Below are 15179 nucleotides of genomic sequence, written 5' to 3'. Positions count from 1 at the left end.
GGCTCATTAGTGAGAGCTGTCCTCCAGTAGCTGCTCATTTTACTTTTGGCCTCTTCAAGAGGAGGAAGGATTGACAGTCAATCTGATAAAGTCCAGGCATTTCCCAAACCTTATTCTCAGATAAGATCTTAAGGAATTCTTGTCTGTATCTGAGGAGCTGTATGGGATTGCCTCCAGTGCCATGTCTGAAGTGATCCCTGGGGCTGTGTAAGGGACTTTTTAGAAGTAGTGTTTATGAAGAATCACTCCTGAGATTGTTGGGCTACCACCAAGCTGATCTGTGCTCTTTGCAGGAGGGTTATGGGAGTGAGGACGTGCGAGTCTCGGTGTCTCTTCAGTGGCTCTAAGGGGGAAGTTTGCTGTATTGAGCCGTTACATGCAAAGGTTGATTTGAGAGACCATCCTATCACCCAGTATTCACTGCTGGCCATGGCCTCCCTCACTAAGGTAATTTGCTGCTTGCAGGAGACTTGATGTGAGAGATCACAAAGAAGCTCTCTGCTGTATACTCAGACATTCTATTTTGACTTCTTGTTTTCCTTGAAGATCCTGGTTATTGGCCTGAAGCCATCTCTGAAAGTGTGGATGACCTTTCCCTATGGCCGTGTGAGTAATAAAGTGAAACAGGTGCTTTTTGGGTTATGGCTAGAAATGTTTTTTTGGAGGGAAGGAGATCAGGAACAGGTGTTTGGTACCACTGCCTTCCACAACACTGTGAAATTGCAGTGATAATCTGTGGGTCTGATGTGTGGAGATTGGCAGAGAGGAGGTGAGAAGGCTGCTTCTACCTGTACCTCTGTGAAGATGCTGATTTTCTCAAATAAGCAGGCATCCTTCAGCTTCTTGTCTTTCCTGCTGCAGTCTATATGCATCCAAACGTGGGATTTTGACCTGATTATGGCTACAGTCACCTTGGACTGGGGCCACTGTTTTATATTAGAACCCTTAATTACAGGGACAGGAACCAAGAGGAATTTGAGCATTAAACAGTCTTCTGAATTCTTGATTATTCACCTTCACTGATCAATGGCCTAATTATTGGAAAAGCAGCTGGGGGAAGATGTGGGATAGGTTATGTTAGGAAAATGGAGACAAGGGGAATATCAAGCTGCAGCTTGTTGTAGTCCATGTATCCGTGTGGGATTGGATCTACCCTGTGCAGCTCGGACACCAGTAGTGTTCTGTCTGGGTGTCCATTTTACCAAGAGCTCCCAAATGCGTGCATTGGAAGAGCACAAACTGCTGCCAGGAATTTGCTTTGCAGCACCTGTGTGTACCAGGCACAGTCAGAAGTGAGAAGCAGATGATGAGCCACATGTTCTGGAGCTGAGAGTCTGCCTGGTGTGCCTGAACCCCTGGCTGTGCTTTTTGTGTGACAGATGGACCCTTCGAGTGTCCCTCTGCTGGCGTGGCACTTCGTGGCTGTGCAGAACTCGGTGAACCCCATGCTTGCCTTCTGTCGAGGAGATGTCGTGTACTTCCTTCTGGTGAGCCTGGGCTGGTCTGTGCTGCTTTCAGGTGGTCACATCTCATCCACACATTCAGGGATTGAGTCTCTATCTCAGTACAGTATGATAGCTGAGCATGCTGGGAACAGCTGCAGCTTCCCAATGGCTTGGGAAAACCAGCCTAGTGGTCACTGCTTTTCAGCTGCAGTGGTGCCTTTGCCTGGAGGCATGAGATTTATCTGTCCAGAAGTATTGATTTGCAGTGTGTTTCTACTGGAGATATGTGTGTGGCTTGTTTTCTGGGAGAGCATGTGAATTTGAGACACCATCTTAGTTTTTGCTTTAAAAGATGAGTCTGGAAAAAAATTGTGTAAAACACTAAGAAAAGATCTTTCAGTCCTATTGATGTATAACTTGAGGGCTTGGTGCTCATCCTGTTTAGATCTGCAGCAGTTACATGTGCAGATATGATTGTCTGGAGACAATCTCATGCTGCTTTCAGTATGAGAGCAGCACCTAGCCTTCTGAAAATCTGGCATTTTGGCTTTAGAGTGCTAAGTTTGTTTTCCAACTCTGCAATCATGTGGGACTTTAAGTTTTGTTTAATTACCCAGACATGCTGTCTGGATTGAATCCTCTTTCTCCTCTCTCATCTCTCCTGGTAAAACTGGGGAGAAAGAGAAGGGTGCATGTTTAAACTTTTCTTGCTGAGATGTTTGTCTGGGGGGAGTTCAGGATTCTTGGAGTCAGTGTGGTGCTCTGTGGGAACTGAGAGGCTGAACTGAAGGAAGTCTTTGAGTCTAAGTCAGTCTTGTCCAATTTCTCTTTTAGGTCAAGAGAGATGATAGTGGTGCAATACATGTCACAAAGCAGAGGCAGCTTCATCTGCACTATGATCTCATCAACTTTACTGTAAGTCTCAGTACTGCAGAATGGTTAAATTTTTTTGCACTAGTTTTCTTGTAAATGTATCTCACTAGCCCTTAGTTCTTTGCTCTTGGCTTTGTTTATCTGATAACCAACTGAAAATGTCATTATGCTTGGGACTCTGGGAAACCAGCACAGTGTGGTAACCACCCGGGAATGGGTGGTGTAGTTGCCTTAGCTTTGACACCTCTGGATAGAAGGTGTGCTGGAGCATAAACTGTGTGCCAAGAGGACAAGAGCTCTGGTGGATTACTATTTGTCTATAGCTGTTTTCTATAAAGATTCCTGTAATTTCTCTGCAGAAGAACTTTCGTTATCTCTGTGTTTGAAGTTATGCATGTGTGCAGTTGTGCAGTGGCTGTGTATAGTAACTAAGCTACTGGCTGTCCCAGAATTCCCAGTAGGGAATGCTCAGGGGTATGGCCAGAGCCTGTTTCCTTGGCTCTAATGCAGAATGCATTGCTGAAATGTGGAATTTGGTGCTTTTGCAGTGGATCAACTCACGGACAGCAGTGCTGCTGGACAGTGTGGAGAAGCTGCACGTCATAGACCGTCAGACTCAGGAGGAGCTGGAGACCATCGAGATCTCAGAGGTTCAGCTGGTCTACAACAGCAGCCACTTCAAATCCCTGGCCACAGGGGGCAATGTCAGCGAGGCCTTGGTAGGCACTGGTGGCCTGTTGGTGTTTGCAGCTGTGTTTGATGTAGGCCCTAAGTGGAATCCTGGAGGGAAAAAGCCCTTTGGAAGCATCTCAGAAGTCAGACAGGGTGGTGACGAACACAGCTAACACACAGTTCACGTTTCCTTTGGTGCATTGAAGGGTGTGGGGACTGCTTCTCTTTTACCAAGGTCTGGAATACTCTGTCTAAGATAAAAGCTGATGTGCTTTATTCTTTAAGATGATTTTTTACTTAATACACCACAGACTGGAGCACTGGCTACTGGCAGTCAAACTGCTGTTGTAGCAGCTCTCATTTCAATGGATATCTTTCCATCTGTGTGCCCTGCACATTTGCGCTTGAGGAAGATATGTGAAGAAGCAAGTGGCAAGGAAAGGGCCCCCATAACCTTTTGACACCTGAGCATAGAGTCAGAGCCTTACTTCATATCTTTGGGTAGCCAGAGCTCAGTAGCACTTGAAGCTGAGTTCACAAGCAGGAGGGAGTGACAGCAGAGCTCTTTGACTTACCACTGCTCAGCAATTTGTGGTGCTCTTTCTCCAGCCTCATTTTGATTTCTGCATTACAAAGGATCTTGAAAGTGTATTTATGTTGTTTGGGAAATAATTAAAAAAAAACAACAAAGCACAGTTTTACTTTCAATTGGTTTTTCTCCCTGTAGGCACTGGTTGGAGAGAAAGCTTGTTACCAGTCCATCAGCAGCTGTGGTGGTCAGGTCTTTTACCTTGGAACTAAGGTAAGTGGGGGAAATTTTTCAATAAAAATACAGGGCATAGAGTGTTGTTGGTAGCTCTTCTAGAAAAGGGCAATTTGTCTTCTATGGAGATGTGTACTGGGAAAAGGTTCTTTGTGCACTTATGTTGTGGGGTGAAGGAAATGTGCACTAATTTGGTTTTAGTCAGGGTATGGGCTGAGTGAGACATTGTCATAGTTTCACAGTATCCTGATTCATTCTGCTCCAGGGTAAACTTAGCCTTACTTAACTGATATGTTCTCTGCCCTAAGCTTCTCTGTCTCTGTTATAAATGTGCTAGGGAATAAGCAGAAGAAAATAAGACAGCAGCGAAAACTGGGCTCCAATTGATGCTGCTTGTGGGTTGCTTTTTTTATTCATCTGTGCTGGAATGCTGTGGTGGATCTGTGGGGTACTACAGGCTGCATGAGCAACTGCCAGTAAATAACTTTCAGTTTCTTTTTTTCTTTCCCAGTCTGTTCATGTCTTGACATTGAGGAGCTGGAGAGAGGTATGTTGAGATGGAGAATACAGCTTAGGCTTGAATTGCTTAAATCTAGCTCAAAATGGGGAGGGAGCATTTGTGAATAATTTTCTGGGTACTGTGTTCAGAATTCCTGATTGCTACACAGAGCCAGTGCTGTGGATACACTGATTTTCATGGGGACACTGGGACTCCTGCTTGTCTAAATTCCCAGGCTGAATAATGGAGATCCTGTTCTCCCAAACAAGACATCATGCCTTGCTCTGTCAGCTTTTATTAGTGCAATGCTTGACTTAGGAAGAGTGTATGATGAAGCCTTCTACAAGCTTGTGTGCAAACTTGTGTCTGCCACACAAGCATCCAGGAGTGAAAGAGAACCTGCTTCACTGGAGTTTGTCTCTAGCTACTGCAGGAGATGCATAATAAAATCCATCAAAGACTAGCTTGAATGTTCATAGGATTTTAGGTCCTTGTTGGTTGAATTTTTTTTTTTTTTGAACATAATTATTGTGACAGCTGAAACCTCATCAATGCCCACACTAAAGTTCTTAGTGATCTATTTAGATCTTTTCTTGTGTTGTACTTTTCACTTGAATCAAACAGCTGTTTTCCTTTCTGCATCACCACTTTGAAGTATGTTTATTCAGTGTGTGCGTGTTTTCTCTCAGGCTTTGTTTTGCAAGGCTAAGCAGAGCTCTTTCAGCTCTCTTGAGATTACTTTGTCATTCCTTTCTTTATTTGTAGTCTTTGTTCTCTTTGTGTCCTGTGTGCTCAGTTTCTTGGGCATGGGCAAACAGTTTGCCACATACTGCTCTGGGTAAGGTCTTACAAGTGCCATACACAGTGTCACCCCTTCTTCACAGTCTCTGCTAGATGTGTCATTTCTCATGCATCCTTGGATCTCATTTTTCTATTCCTTTGGCTATGTGATGTCAGTGACTTGGGCACTGGAGATTCACTGGTGCCCCATAGCCAAAATTATTTCTGCTGGAAGTTGCTTGTGCTGTTGGGTAGCATCATTCTTCTGTTACCAGCCTCAGGGGCACATCTCTCATGTCTTTCTGTTCTTCTGTCTCACCTCACATGCTCCCAGTTGGTCAGCAGCAAACTTTAGTAGTAAGTTCAGCTTATGCCTATATGTAGATGGCTTCAGTGAATGAAGAATCAGCTTCTGGACTGATTCTCAAGGAGATCTGGTAGCCATTTCTTTGCAATCTCATATTTCTCCTTTAAGCAGTGACCTTCACCATTTTTCCTCTTGCTTAGGTTGCTTTAGGGCAGTTGTCCTTGTCTGTGGTTATAAACTCCTTTACGTGACATTGTATCAGGACCCTTAATAGGATATGAGCATTTGAGCTCTGTTGAGGTTTTAGTTACCATGGCTGCTTCTCTCTGCTAGTTTTGTCTCCTGCCATTCACCACTGAATTTGGTTTAGTAAGCTGTAATGAAGAGTCTTGTTCTGATCCATTATTTCAGGTACAGATTTTCCTGGAATTCCAAAGTCAAACACAATTTCTGCTCTGAGACAGCCCCTCTTTAAGTTACTATAGGGTTTCTGCTATGTTGCAGTTGTGCCTCTATCATAGGGGACTTAACTGAGAGTTTGAATTGAGTGTGTGGTGCTTAGGGTGAAACAGAATTCTTGCTGCAGAGCAGGATGCAGGGCTGAGACCTGGAATCTCTCTTTTCTCAAGCAGTTCTTTGACACTGACCTATCATACCAAGGCCAGTGGTGCTCGATGTTGGGTGTTAATAGTTCCTTAAAGCAGAAAATACTTGTGGTGTACTTCAGTCCTTGCTGACTGTGAACTCAGGAGAAATAGAGGGTGTAGGATAAGTACACACTTTGCTGAAAGCATGGCAGAGCTGTTCACTCCAAGCTGTTGTGCTCCAAGTGATGAGGCAAGGAATGGGAATGGAAATTTTTTATCCTTTGTTTATCAGACAGTCAATAATGCTGGGAGTCTCCATCCATAAAGCATCTGACTTAACACGTCCCCCCACAGGGACTTGGTGTACTGGGACCTGACATTTCTTAGTCCAGCAGAAAATGTGCATTTGAGAGAATCTCTTTGAGATCCTGTCCTTTACTGTAGTGTGGTGAGAGCTTCTGAGGTGTCTTGTTGCCTTGTTGTCGGGAGCCGTGACCCACTACTGGGAAATGGTGGTCTTAAAGGGGAGGGAATCATCTTTTCTGTAGCTCTGAGGTTCAGTATTCCTTGTTGTTTTAGAGAGTTGACCACCTTCTGAAACAAGAGCGTCTCACAGATGCCCTGGCTCTTGCCTGGTCCTTTTATGAAGGTAAAGCAAAGGCTGTTGTAGGTAAGTTTGGACTTGTTTGCTTCTAACTGAAACCTCTGGGGATGGTTTTAAATATTTGCACATACAGGAATCACTTTTAAGGGGAAGAAAACAGAATTGAACTGAAGAAGAGAAAATAGGATGTGTTGCTTTGAGTTTGGCAGAAGCGATCTTTATATGCAGTAGTTTTTTGGTTTTATTTTTTAAACTATAGTCCCTTTAGCAACTCAAATGAAAGTCAGGCTTGATCTGTGTGTGACTCCTTGCTGTTGTCACTTTGCCATGAAAGAGGTAGATCCAGATGTTGAATATCCAACCTGCTAAAATATTCCTGAAGGCCATGCATGACATAGAGGTACCTTTCAGTGTGATTCTCTGTCAGTTCTGCCAAGCAGATGCTTTGATCTAGGTCTCTCCCCTGACTGTACAAGGAACTGAAAAAAAGATGCTGGCTTTTGGCACCACATTTCCTACAAAGGAGGGGTTGCTTCAGAAGTTGTAATTTATGCCAGAAACTGCCACTTGTGTGGTCAGAGTTGAACTGGATACATTGAATTTACAGCAAATAACTTCTGATGGCTTTGACAGATGGGATGCAAGTCCCCAGGACAGGATCCTGCTGTGAAATTGCCAGTATATGAAGATGTGTTTTGTTTTAGTGCATGGGTATAGCACAATAAAGTAGATTGTAATGCTTTGAATAAAGAAAACTGCATTTATGATATTATCCCCTTTTAGTGCACTTTTTTTAGCGTCTTTGCATCAAGACCTCCTCCAGCAATTACCCTCATGTACAGTCTGACAGCTCTCCATTAATTGTTTTCTCAGTGTTAAACAGCATTCAGACTTGTTCTTGTTTGTTGGAAGAAGAGGGGGCTAAAAGTAGGATACAAAATTGTGTATTTACATATCCTGACCTCTATATCTCAAGGGTAGTTGCGTTAGCATCTGAACTGTGGAGTTGTTTTATTTCTACTGGTAGCTTAGATGGGAAAAGCTTTGTTTTTCACCTCACTCCCTCATTCTTTCTAGGCTTGACTGGGGACACGAGCAAGAGGAAAGCTGTAATTGCTGACAGAGTGAGTCCCTGAGCTCTTCCCAACTGGATTTTCATGTGTGCTGGTGTGATACTGTGTTCCTGAAAGGAACAGTTTCTGTCCTCCATGAGTTAATCCAACTATCTCTAGAGCATGTACATGTTCCTCTCTTGCTAAAAGTGGGAGCAGAATTTTAGAAAAAACTTGGAAATACCATTTGGGTAGAGGTGGGAGTAAAATCTGCGGCATTAGCAATCCAAAATGAGACATTATCATCCAGGCCTGGAGATCTCTGGTCCCCTCACAGTGAAGAGAAATCTTTTGTGTAGGTAACTCTGGAGTTCCCTGACCTTTGTTTGGCATGTGTCCATCAGTAAGTCAGACTTGCTGACTCTGAGGATGGAAACTGTGCTGTGTGTTTATGTGAACATGGAATAAACTTTTCAACTGATCCAGTTCAGTTTTTACAGGAACTCACTTCTGGGAGGGGTGTGTTTAAAGTACACACTTACTGCAGTAATTATTTAGCTGTGCTCTGTTCTTGTTACTATATTTGTGGGTAGCTATGTTTTGCTGTGTAATATACTTTAGGGTAAAGTTGAGCAGATGAGCCCTGTGCTTCAGGATATGTTCACCAGCCTGAAAACTGGCATTTGGCCTGGCTGGCCAGCTCTGTGGTCAGTTAAAGTTAGTGTAGGCCTTCAGTATCCCTCTGGGCACTTCTGTGCCATTGTCACACCACTCTCTTTGCAGCCTCTTCCACCTTCACCTTCCTGCCCACAGCACTTCATACCCAAAATGGGACAGCAGAGTTTACAGTGCTGCCAACTCCCAAGCCAGTCTGAAATGTGCTACCAAGCAAGGCCTCAGTATAGAATTTGGATGAGTTTTCTTATTTGTTGTAATTCAGATGGTTGAAATCCTTCTCCATTACACTGATCGGACTCTGAAGAAATGTCCTGACCAAGGAAAAATCCAGGTTATGGAGCAGCACTTTCAGGTATGGTGCTCCAGAGGACTCTTGTAGAAATCCTTTGGCTTTTTAAATTAACTTTGGTTTGCTGCAAACATTACTTATCTATTTTTGAAAAAACCTTCCTGTGGATCAGCTTAACTCTCACCTCTTGTGTGCACTCACAAAAGCAGGACTTGGGTATAGTGGGTGGCAGAGCAGAACCCATGTGCTCTCTGTACTCTGCAGGAATGTTAGCAGAGCTTTTTTCCATATGCATCAGCATATGGAAAACCTGTAACTGTGCCAGTACCAGCTGAGTCAAATACCTCATTGTTACTGCTCTGTGTTGGCCAGGCTGCATTTCATGCTTTGTAGGATGTGCTGCTTGGCAGGATTATTGCTAGTCAGTCTCTACAACTTTGTTGTGTTTGTTCCCCAGGATGTGGTGCCTGTCATTGTGGATTACTGTCTCCTGCTGCAGCGCATGTAAGTCTGGGCTTGCAGGCCTGTCCCCCAGGGCAGACCCCAGCACCTCAGGTACCCCCAATGCTGTTTCCTGTGACACCACATGGTATAGAGGAATTATATTACATCATTCCATGGCACATTTCACATCACAGGTCAGAGGAGTGCCTAAAAACTAGTACCAAAGTGAGGAACTCGTACTCAAACAAAACAGTCTCTTAAATTTGCATTGGTATGTTGAAGAAGAAAAGTTGCTTTGAACCAAGAACATGCCTTGATATATATATATTATATATATATATAATATGTATATTTTACATATATATATGCGCACTGATATATATTGATATATCAGTACAGAAGCTGAACAGGGCATTCAGTCCCTGAGCCTGGGAAACACAGAGAAAATGGAGTTTAATTTGGAGCCCTTGGTAAGTTGACAAGCAAGGAGATTTTAATAAAATTATTTGATAACTAAACTTCTCCTTCCTCCTAGGGATCTGTTATTTAACCAGATATATGACAAGATGAGTGAGAACTCTGTAGCCAAAGGCATCTTTCTGGAGTGCTTGGAGCCATATATCTTGAGTGATAAGTTGATGGGAATCACAGCTCAAGTGATGAAAGACTTGCTGCTTCACTTCCAAGACAAGAACAGGTTGGAAAACTTGGAAGCCTGCATTGTGCATATGGATATCACCAGTTTAGACATTCAGCAGGTGAGTGGTTGTGTTGCATACTGTATTGAGCTCCTCTGAATAAATCAGCAGTTACAACATCTTGTGCTTCTAAGTGTAGAAAGTGGTAGAATGGCATGTGGGGTTTTCCTGTGTCCCTGGGATCAAATTCTGTGAGTTGGGAATTGTACAGCGTGGCTGTGTTTTGGTCCCCCAATTTTTGTCCTGGCATAAGTTAATGCGCCAGCAGCTGAGTGTGTTGGAAAATCCTTCACAGTTATTCTCAGTCACTTTTTCCCATTCTGCGTACCTTACCTGACATCAAAGGCTGCAGGAGCACAGAAAGCTGGAGTTGTGTTTGGATACTTGCTTTTGTACCACAGTTAGTGGAGCAGCGAGGTGTTCCTGCTCAACAGTCCTGTTTTCTAATGGCATGGCTTTCCATTTCAAGGGTGAAGCTGCTTGGAAGCCTGATGTTATGATTCACTAACACAATCAAACTACTGCGAGCAAGGCTTTTGAAGAACTGGAATTTTAAAATTTATTCTTTAACCTCATATGAATGTTAGACTCTAGACAGTTAGATTCCATGCTTGCTATGTGATCAATAAGTTGAACACTCCTCTGGGGGGTTTGGGGTTTTTCACAGAGACTGGTTCTGAAAGCAGAAATTCTCATTCTGCTTTAAGTTGTACCCTTAGATGATGGAAGTGCAAGAACAGTGCCTGGGGAGTGAGAAAGCTGTGAGCTAGGAGCAGCTGTGTAGCTGCCCTGTGCTTTGCTGCCTTGCAGGTGGTTCTCCTGTGCTGGGAAAACCGCCTGTACGATGCCATGATCTACGTCTACAACAGTGGGATGAACGACTTCATCAGTCCCATGGAGGTAGGAGAGGTGCTCCTGCAGGAGGGGTTACTGGGCTCTTCAGCATACGTTCTTCCTGAGAAACAGCATTTCAGACCCAAAGCCTTATTTTATTCTCTGTATTCTGTATTTTTGTTCATTTCTATTTCCAGGGGGAAATAATGTGTGGTATGTGAAGTTTATTTCACTGGATGCAGTAGAGGAGAGAAGTGATTTGTAACTACTATGCTTTAGAACACCAAATTCCCTGCTGAAGGAGAAATCCTCTGCAGAGTTAGGGCAGAAAATATAGTCATGTTAACAAAATAAAAAGGAAAAGCAGCAGAAGATAATAACATGATTATTTAAGGAGACTGCATGTACACAATTCATACAAAAGGCCAGAAACAGCCCTTGCTCGAGGCAGGCCTTGTTCTGAACACTGGGAAGAGATCTCAGCAGGAAGCATAGGACTCACTGTAAGGCTCTCTGAAGGCCCAATTGATTCTGCTGGTTATTCTGGAGATATGCCAATGGCTCTATAACCCCAATATGTTTCACCATGGAAGCACTGCTGGTGTTTTCTTAGTAGGGCTGACATAGAGAACTGGAACCATTGGAATGGGAAAATCTGCCCAAGTTTTAGCAGCTATAATCTCATTTGATTTTTCTAAGGAAGAAGGCTCTTTAGGTAGTCATAATTTTAAAAAGGAATTCTGAAAATCCAGCAGTAGCTGTATGAGTACAAATAACTTTGCTTTCTAGGGGCAAGTGTTTAGACAAGTCCTCATTCTACATGCTCAAACTAGACTGTGGTGACCCTGCTGCATGGTGGCGTTTGTTTAGTGACAAGATATACAAAAACAGGATGTGGGGTTGGTGGGTTATGCTCTGACTGACCTCTGGGACTGCTGGATATTGCTTTGCTTTAGTGTGGCCTGAGCTTAGGGTTAGAAGTGATGGAATGAAAGCTGTTTTTCTAGAAAATCAGCTGTAAACATCTTTTTCCGTGCCTTGGACTCTTCTGTGCCTGTTAATTAGAAGAAGACATGGTGATAAAGAATTTCTGTGGGAAGACACCCCACTGATCTCTGTTTTGAAACCACACAGGTTCTTTGCTTTGAACTTTTCCAGCTGCTTGAGCACTGCCTTTTTTCTTGTTACAGAAGCTGTTCAAAGTCATTGCTCCTCCACTGAATGCTGGAAAATCTCTCACAGGTACAGAATGCTTTCCCTTTTAAGGTTTCTACTTTGGATAATTGATATTTTGAATATCCCTAGTCACTTCCAACAAAGAGATGCGAAAGGGAATGCATACCCAATATAAGGGTCTTGGAGAACAGCAGAGTGTTCTAGTATTGTGTGTAAAGCTGCTCTACTTTGTATGATAAACTCTGTTTTTGTGGGAGAAGTACTGCATCTCTGTCTCTTGTCTTGGTGAAGAAATGGTGACGAATAATTTTTGTTTTGTAGATGAGCAGGTGGTGATGGGAAACAAGCTGCTTGTGTATATAAGGTAAGGTCCTTCAGAAAGTGTGAGGTGTTGTCTAGTGGTGGCACCCGATTTTAAACTTGCTGTAGTTGCAGAACCTTATTGGGAGCTTCAGGTTCTGAGAGATTGTGTGAAATAGCAGTGGGTACTCACTGCAGCTCACTTAAATTTAAAATCCCTTCCTGTTGCATGTGGTGTGCATGAATAGGAGGGATCAAGTTGGAGGCTTAGAGCCCACGTTACTGCTGATGTATGTTTTTAATTTCATAGTTAGGTTTTGTTGTGTGTGAGACACAGAGCTCCTTGACCAAGGGCTCAGTAGCCTCATGTTTTGTAGCAGGCCGTGTTCTACCCTGCCTTTTGGGATCACTGTACTCAGCTGTTCCTTGCTGGGTTCCCTGTCATTTTCAGGAGCTTGCACAGGAGGGATACATTAGTGAATCCCCTTTCTGGAGTCTATGCAAGATTGTGAAGTTAGCTTCTGCATTGCTCTAGCTTCCTAAAATAGAAAATTTTGGGGGAGATACTGAGTTTTCCCATTATTTTCCTGCTGTGGAATGACTGTACATTCATGCAGTGCATTGGCTTAGTGTGTATTAACAGCAGTGCTGCCTGGGATGCTTCTTGGTTTCATGATTTACAAAATAAATTGGTTTACCTTGTGTTAAGGGAAAATTAAGTCAAAAAATGAACAATTCTCAGTCTCTTTAATGTCAGGTGTATTAAAATGCCTTTCCCCTCTTTTTCTGTAGCTGCTGCTTGGCAGGCCGTGCGTATCCATTGGGTGATATTCCTGAAGATCTGGTACCTCTGGTGAAAAATCAGGTGAGAAACCTCTTGGAAGGCAGCTTTCCCATGTGAGGTGTTTCGAATAAGCTGCATATGTCTTATTTAATGGGTTTCCAAGGGCAAACTATTATCAGTCTGATAACTGTATCTTTGTGTTATGAGTGTATCCTGCTGTAATTACAAAATTAGTTTTTAACTGAAATTACAAAATTAGTTTTTAACAACTGAAATCAAACAGTTGTTGCAGTCTGAACATTTAAATGTAATATTTTTCTTTCAGTTGTAAACTGAGGGTGGGAACACAGAATTCTCAGTAACTGGGTTTTTTGCCTTACTCTTTACCACAGAGTTACCAGAAATGTGTGGCTGTTTCTTCTTTGTAAACTTAATATGTCAAATATGGGAGAGTCTTCCCTGTTTTCAAATGCAAATGACACAGGTTTGACCCTGGGGAGAAATGTCTCTAAGTAGCTCTTGGTTGTAGGTTTCTTGAAGGCTTTTGACTCTTTTGGACTTATCTGACAAGTTCTTGAAACAGGATGTTCCTTATCATTGTTTTTTGTGCTCAGAAAACTTCTTCCTAAGTTTCTGGCTAGTTTTAGAACAAATACTTTTTTGTGCTTTTAGCATTTCATTTCAGTTTCAGGGTTCCAATGAGAAGGAAGTGCTTTTGCTTTTGCACTTTCTCTTTGCAGTACAACAGAACAGCCAGTTTTTGAATGTGGGGTGGGTTTTTGTTTGTGTTTTTTCTGTTTGGATTTTTTCCTAGTCCAGAACTTGTAGCTCTATATATGTGGTAGCTCTGGGTTCCTGCAGCCTCTTTTCTCAGCAGCTGTGCAGACCAGTCCACTCCACTTTGCAGGGCCAAGCACTGGCTGTTGCTCTCTCCTGAGGTTGTTGGGCTGCCCCCTGCTCAGGCTCTGAGCGGAAGCAGGAGCCCAGTCAGCAGCAGCAGCCCTGAGCTAGAAGAGCCTTCAGCCTCTCCTTTCTGTGCTTCCTGGTGGTTCTGAGAGCTGGGCTTAAGTAACACTTTTGTGTCTGGTGGGCTTTTTTTGTTTTCTTAAGCATTCCTAGCTGCCAGAGGTCAGCAGGGAAGGTGTGGATCTGACAGACAAGCTGCTAATTCCTGCTGGATTCACTGCCACTGTGCTGGCAGAAAATGAACTCGGAACAGGAGTAAATGGGGGGGAAGTGACACTTGCAAAGGGTGGCTGGGAAAGCACTTTGCAAGTGAGTTGTCCCTGGGATCTCAGTGTGTACCTGACACATATTCCTGAGTGCTGCTCCAGCCTGGAGCCACCTGCTCCCTTCTGCTGGCAGCCTGCTCTGCTGTGAGCCTGGCTGAGACACCTGCAGCTGGCCCTGCCCTCTTGGTTCCCTGGGACGGACAATACAACAGGGGTTGGTTCCAGAGGTCTGGACACCTCTGTCAGGGCTCAGTAAAGGGAATTTATTTTGGAAGATACCCTCAAATTTCATGAACTGCAAAGTCAGTGGAGGAGACAGAGCTGAAAAGCTCCTCAGTCAGTCTTTGCAGTGCCAGAAGCTTTGTGCCTCACAGTGAGGGGGCAGATTGACTGGGTCTTCCCAAGTGAACTGCTGACAAGGAGAGGAGCTGTGCCCTGGATAAGGAGGAGTTGCACAGCTTCCAGGAAAGCTGCCAGGGAATTTCACATGCTTCTGTCTGCAAGTATAAATAAGCCTTTATTTTTGTTTGATCTTAAATTTTGATTGATCTTAAATTGGTTGGTGAGTGTTAGGAGGAGCTGACAAGCAACAGAAAACATCACTCAAATAAGAACTGATGGACTCCTAAGGAACTTTAAAGCTTAAGTGTAAAGCAGATAACAGTGCTGCTTTCCCACACACTTGTGCTCCCAGTTATCTGAAATCCATAGGAAATCTGCTGTCTTTGCTTGCCTTGTCCTTGCAGGTGTTTGAGTTCCTGATCCGGCTGCACTCAGCTGAGGGGTCTGTGGATGAGGAGGTCTATCCTTATGTTCGGACCCTGCTGCACTTTGACACGCGGGAATTCCTCAATGTGCTGGCTCTGGTAAGAGAACCTGGAGTTCTGAGAGGAAAATGCTCTGCCAGTTCTCCCATCATCAGTGAGGCTCCTGTCAACCAATCTGTGCTTTAGCTAAACCAGGAGTTCCTGGCTTGGGGCAGGAACACTTCTGGTGCTTTTTCTGTAAGATACCAGAAGGAATCACAGTAGTCATTTGTGGCCTTAAATACAGAGTGATGAACATGACATTACACAGTGAAAGTTCTGGCAACAGAGGCTGTCATTAAAACAGAATAATATATTTGTAAAGAGTGGTCTAGTGCCTATCTCATATCTCCTGC

General features: G+C 43.6%; 1 protein-coding gene across 1 annotated transcript in view; it reads left to right on the top strand.

Annotated features, from left to right (window-relative positions):
- The window catches only part of VPS8 (VPS8 subunit of CORVET complex), a 66779-nt gene that overhangs the window by 14059 nt on the left and 37541 nt on the right, over window positions 1–15179 (top strand). The window contains exons 10-26 of the mRNA XM_077785613.2: window positions 294–447; window positions 547–606; window positions 1380–1487; window positions 2280–2360; window positions 2867–3037; window positions 3718–3792; window positions 4265–4300; window positions 6506–6596; window positions 7608–7654; window positions 8523–8612; window positions 9007–9053; window positions 9529–9751; window positions 10502–10591; window positions 11716–11767; window positions 12023–12065; window positions 12794–12866; window positions 14764–14883. Coding sequence (XP_077641739.2) covers window positions 294–447; window positions 547–606; window positions 1380–1487; window positions 2280–2360; window positions 2867–3037; window positions 3718–3792; window positions 4265–4300; window positions 6506–6596; window positions 7608–7654; window positions 8523–8612; window positions 9007–9053; window positions 9529–9751; window positions 10502–10591; window positions 11716–11767; window positions 12023–12065; window positions 12794–12866; window positions 14764–14883 — 1561 coding nt within the window. The remainder of the gene's footprint in view (window positions 1–293; window positions 448–546; window positions 607–1379; window positions 1488–2279; window positions 2361–2866; window positions 3038–3717; window positions 3793–4264; window positions 4301–6505; window positions 6597–7607; window positions 7655–8522; window positions 8613–9006; window positions 9054–9528; window positions 9752–10501; window positions 10592–11715; window positions 11768–12022; window positions 12066–12793; window positions 12867–14763; window positions 14884–15179) is intronic.

The sequence above is a fragment of the Lonchura striata genome, chromosome 9, assembly GCF_050655825.1.
Source record: "Lonchura striata isolate lonStrDom1 chromosome 9, ASM5065582v1, whole genome shotgun sequence".
Lineage (NCBI taxonomy): Eukaryota > Metazoa > Chordata > Aves > Passeriformes > Estrildidae > Lonchura > Lonchura striata.
Note: the sequence above shows the minus strand (reverse complement) of the source record. Positions and strands in the feature narration are given on the sequence as shown.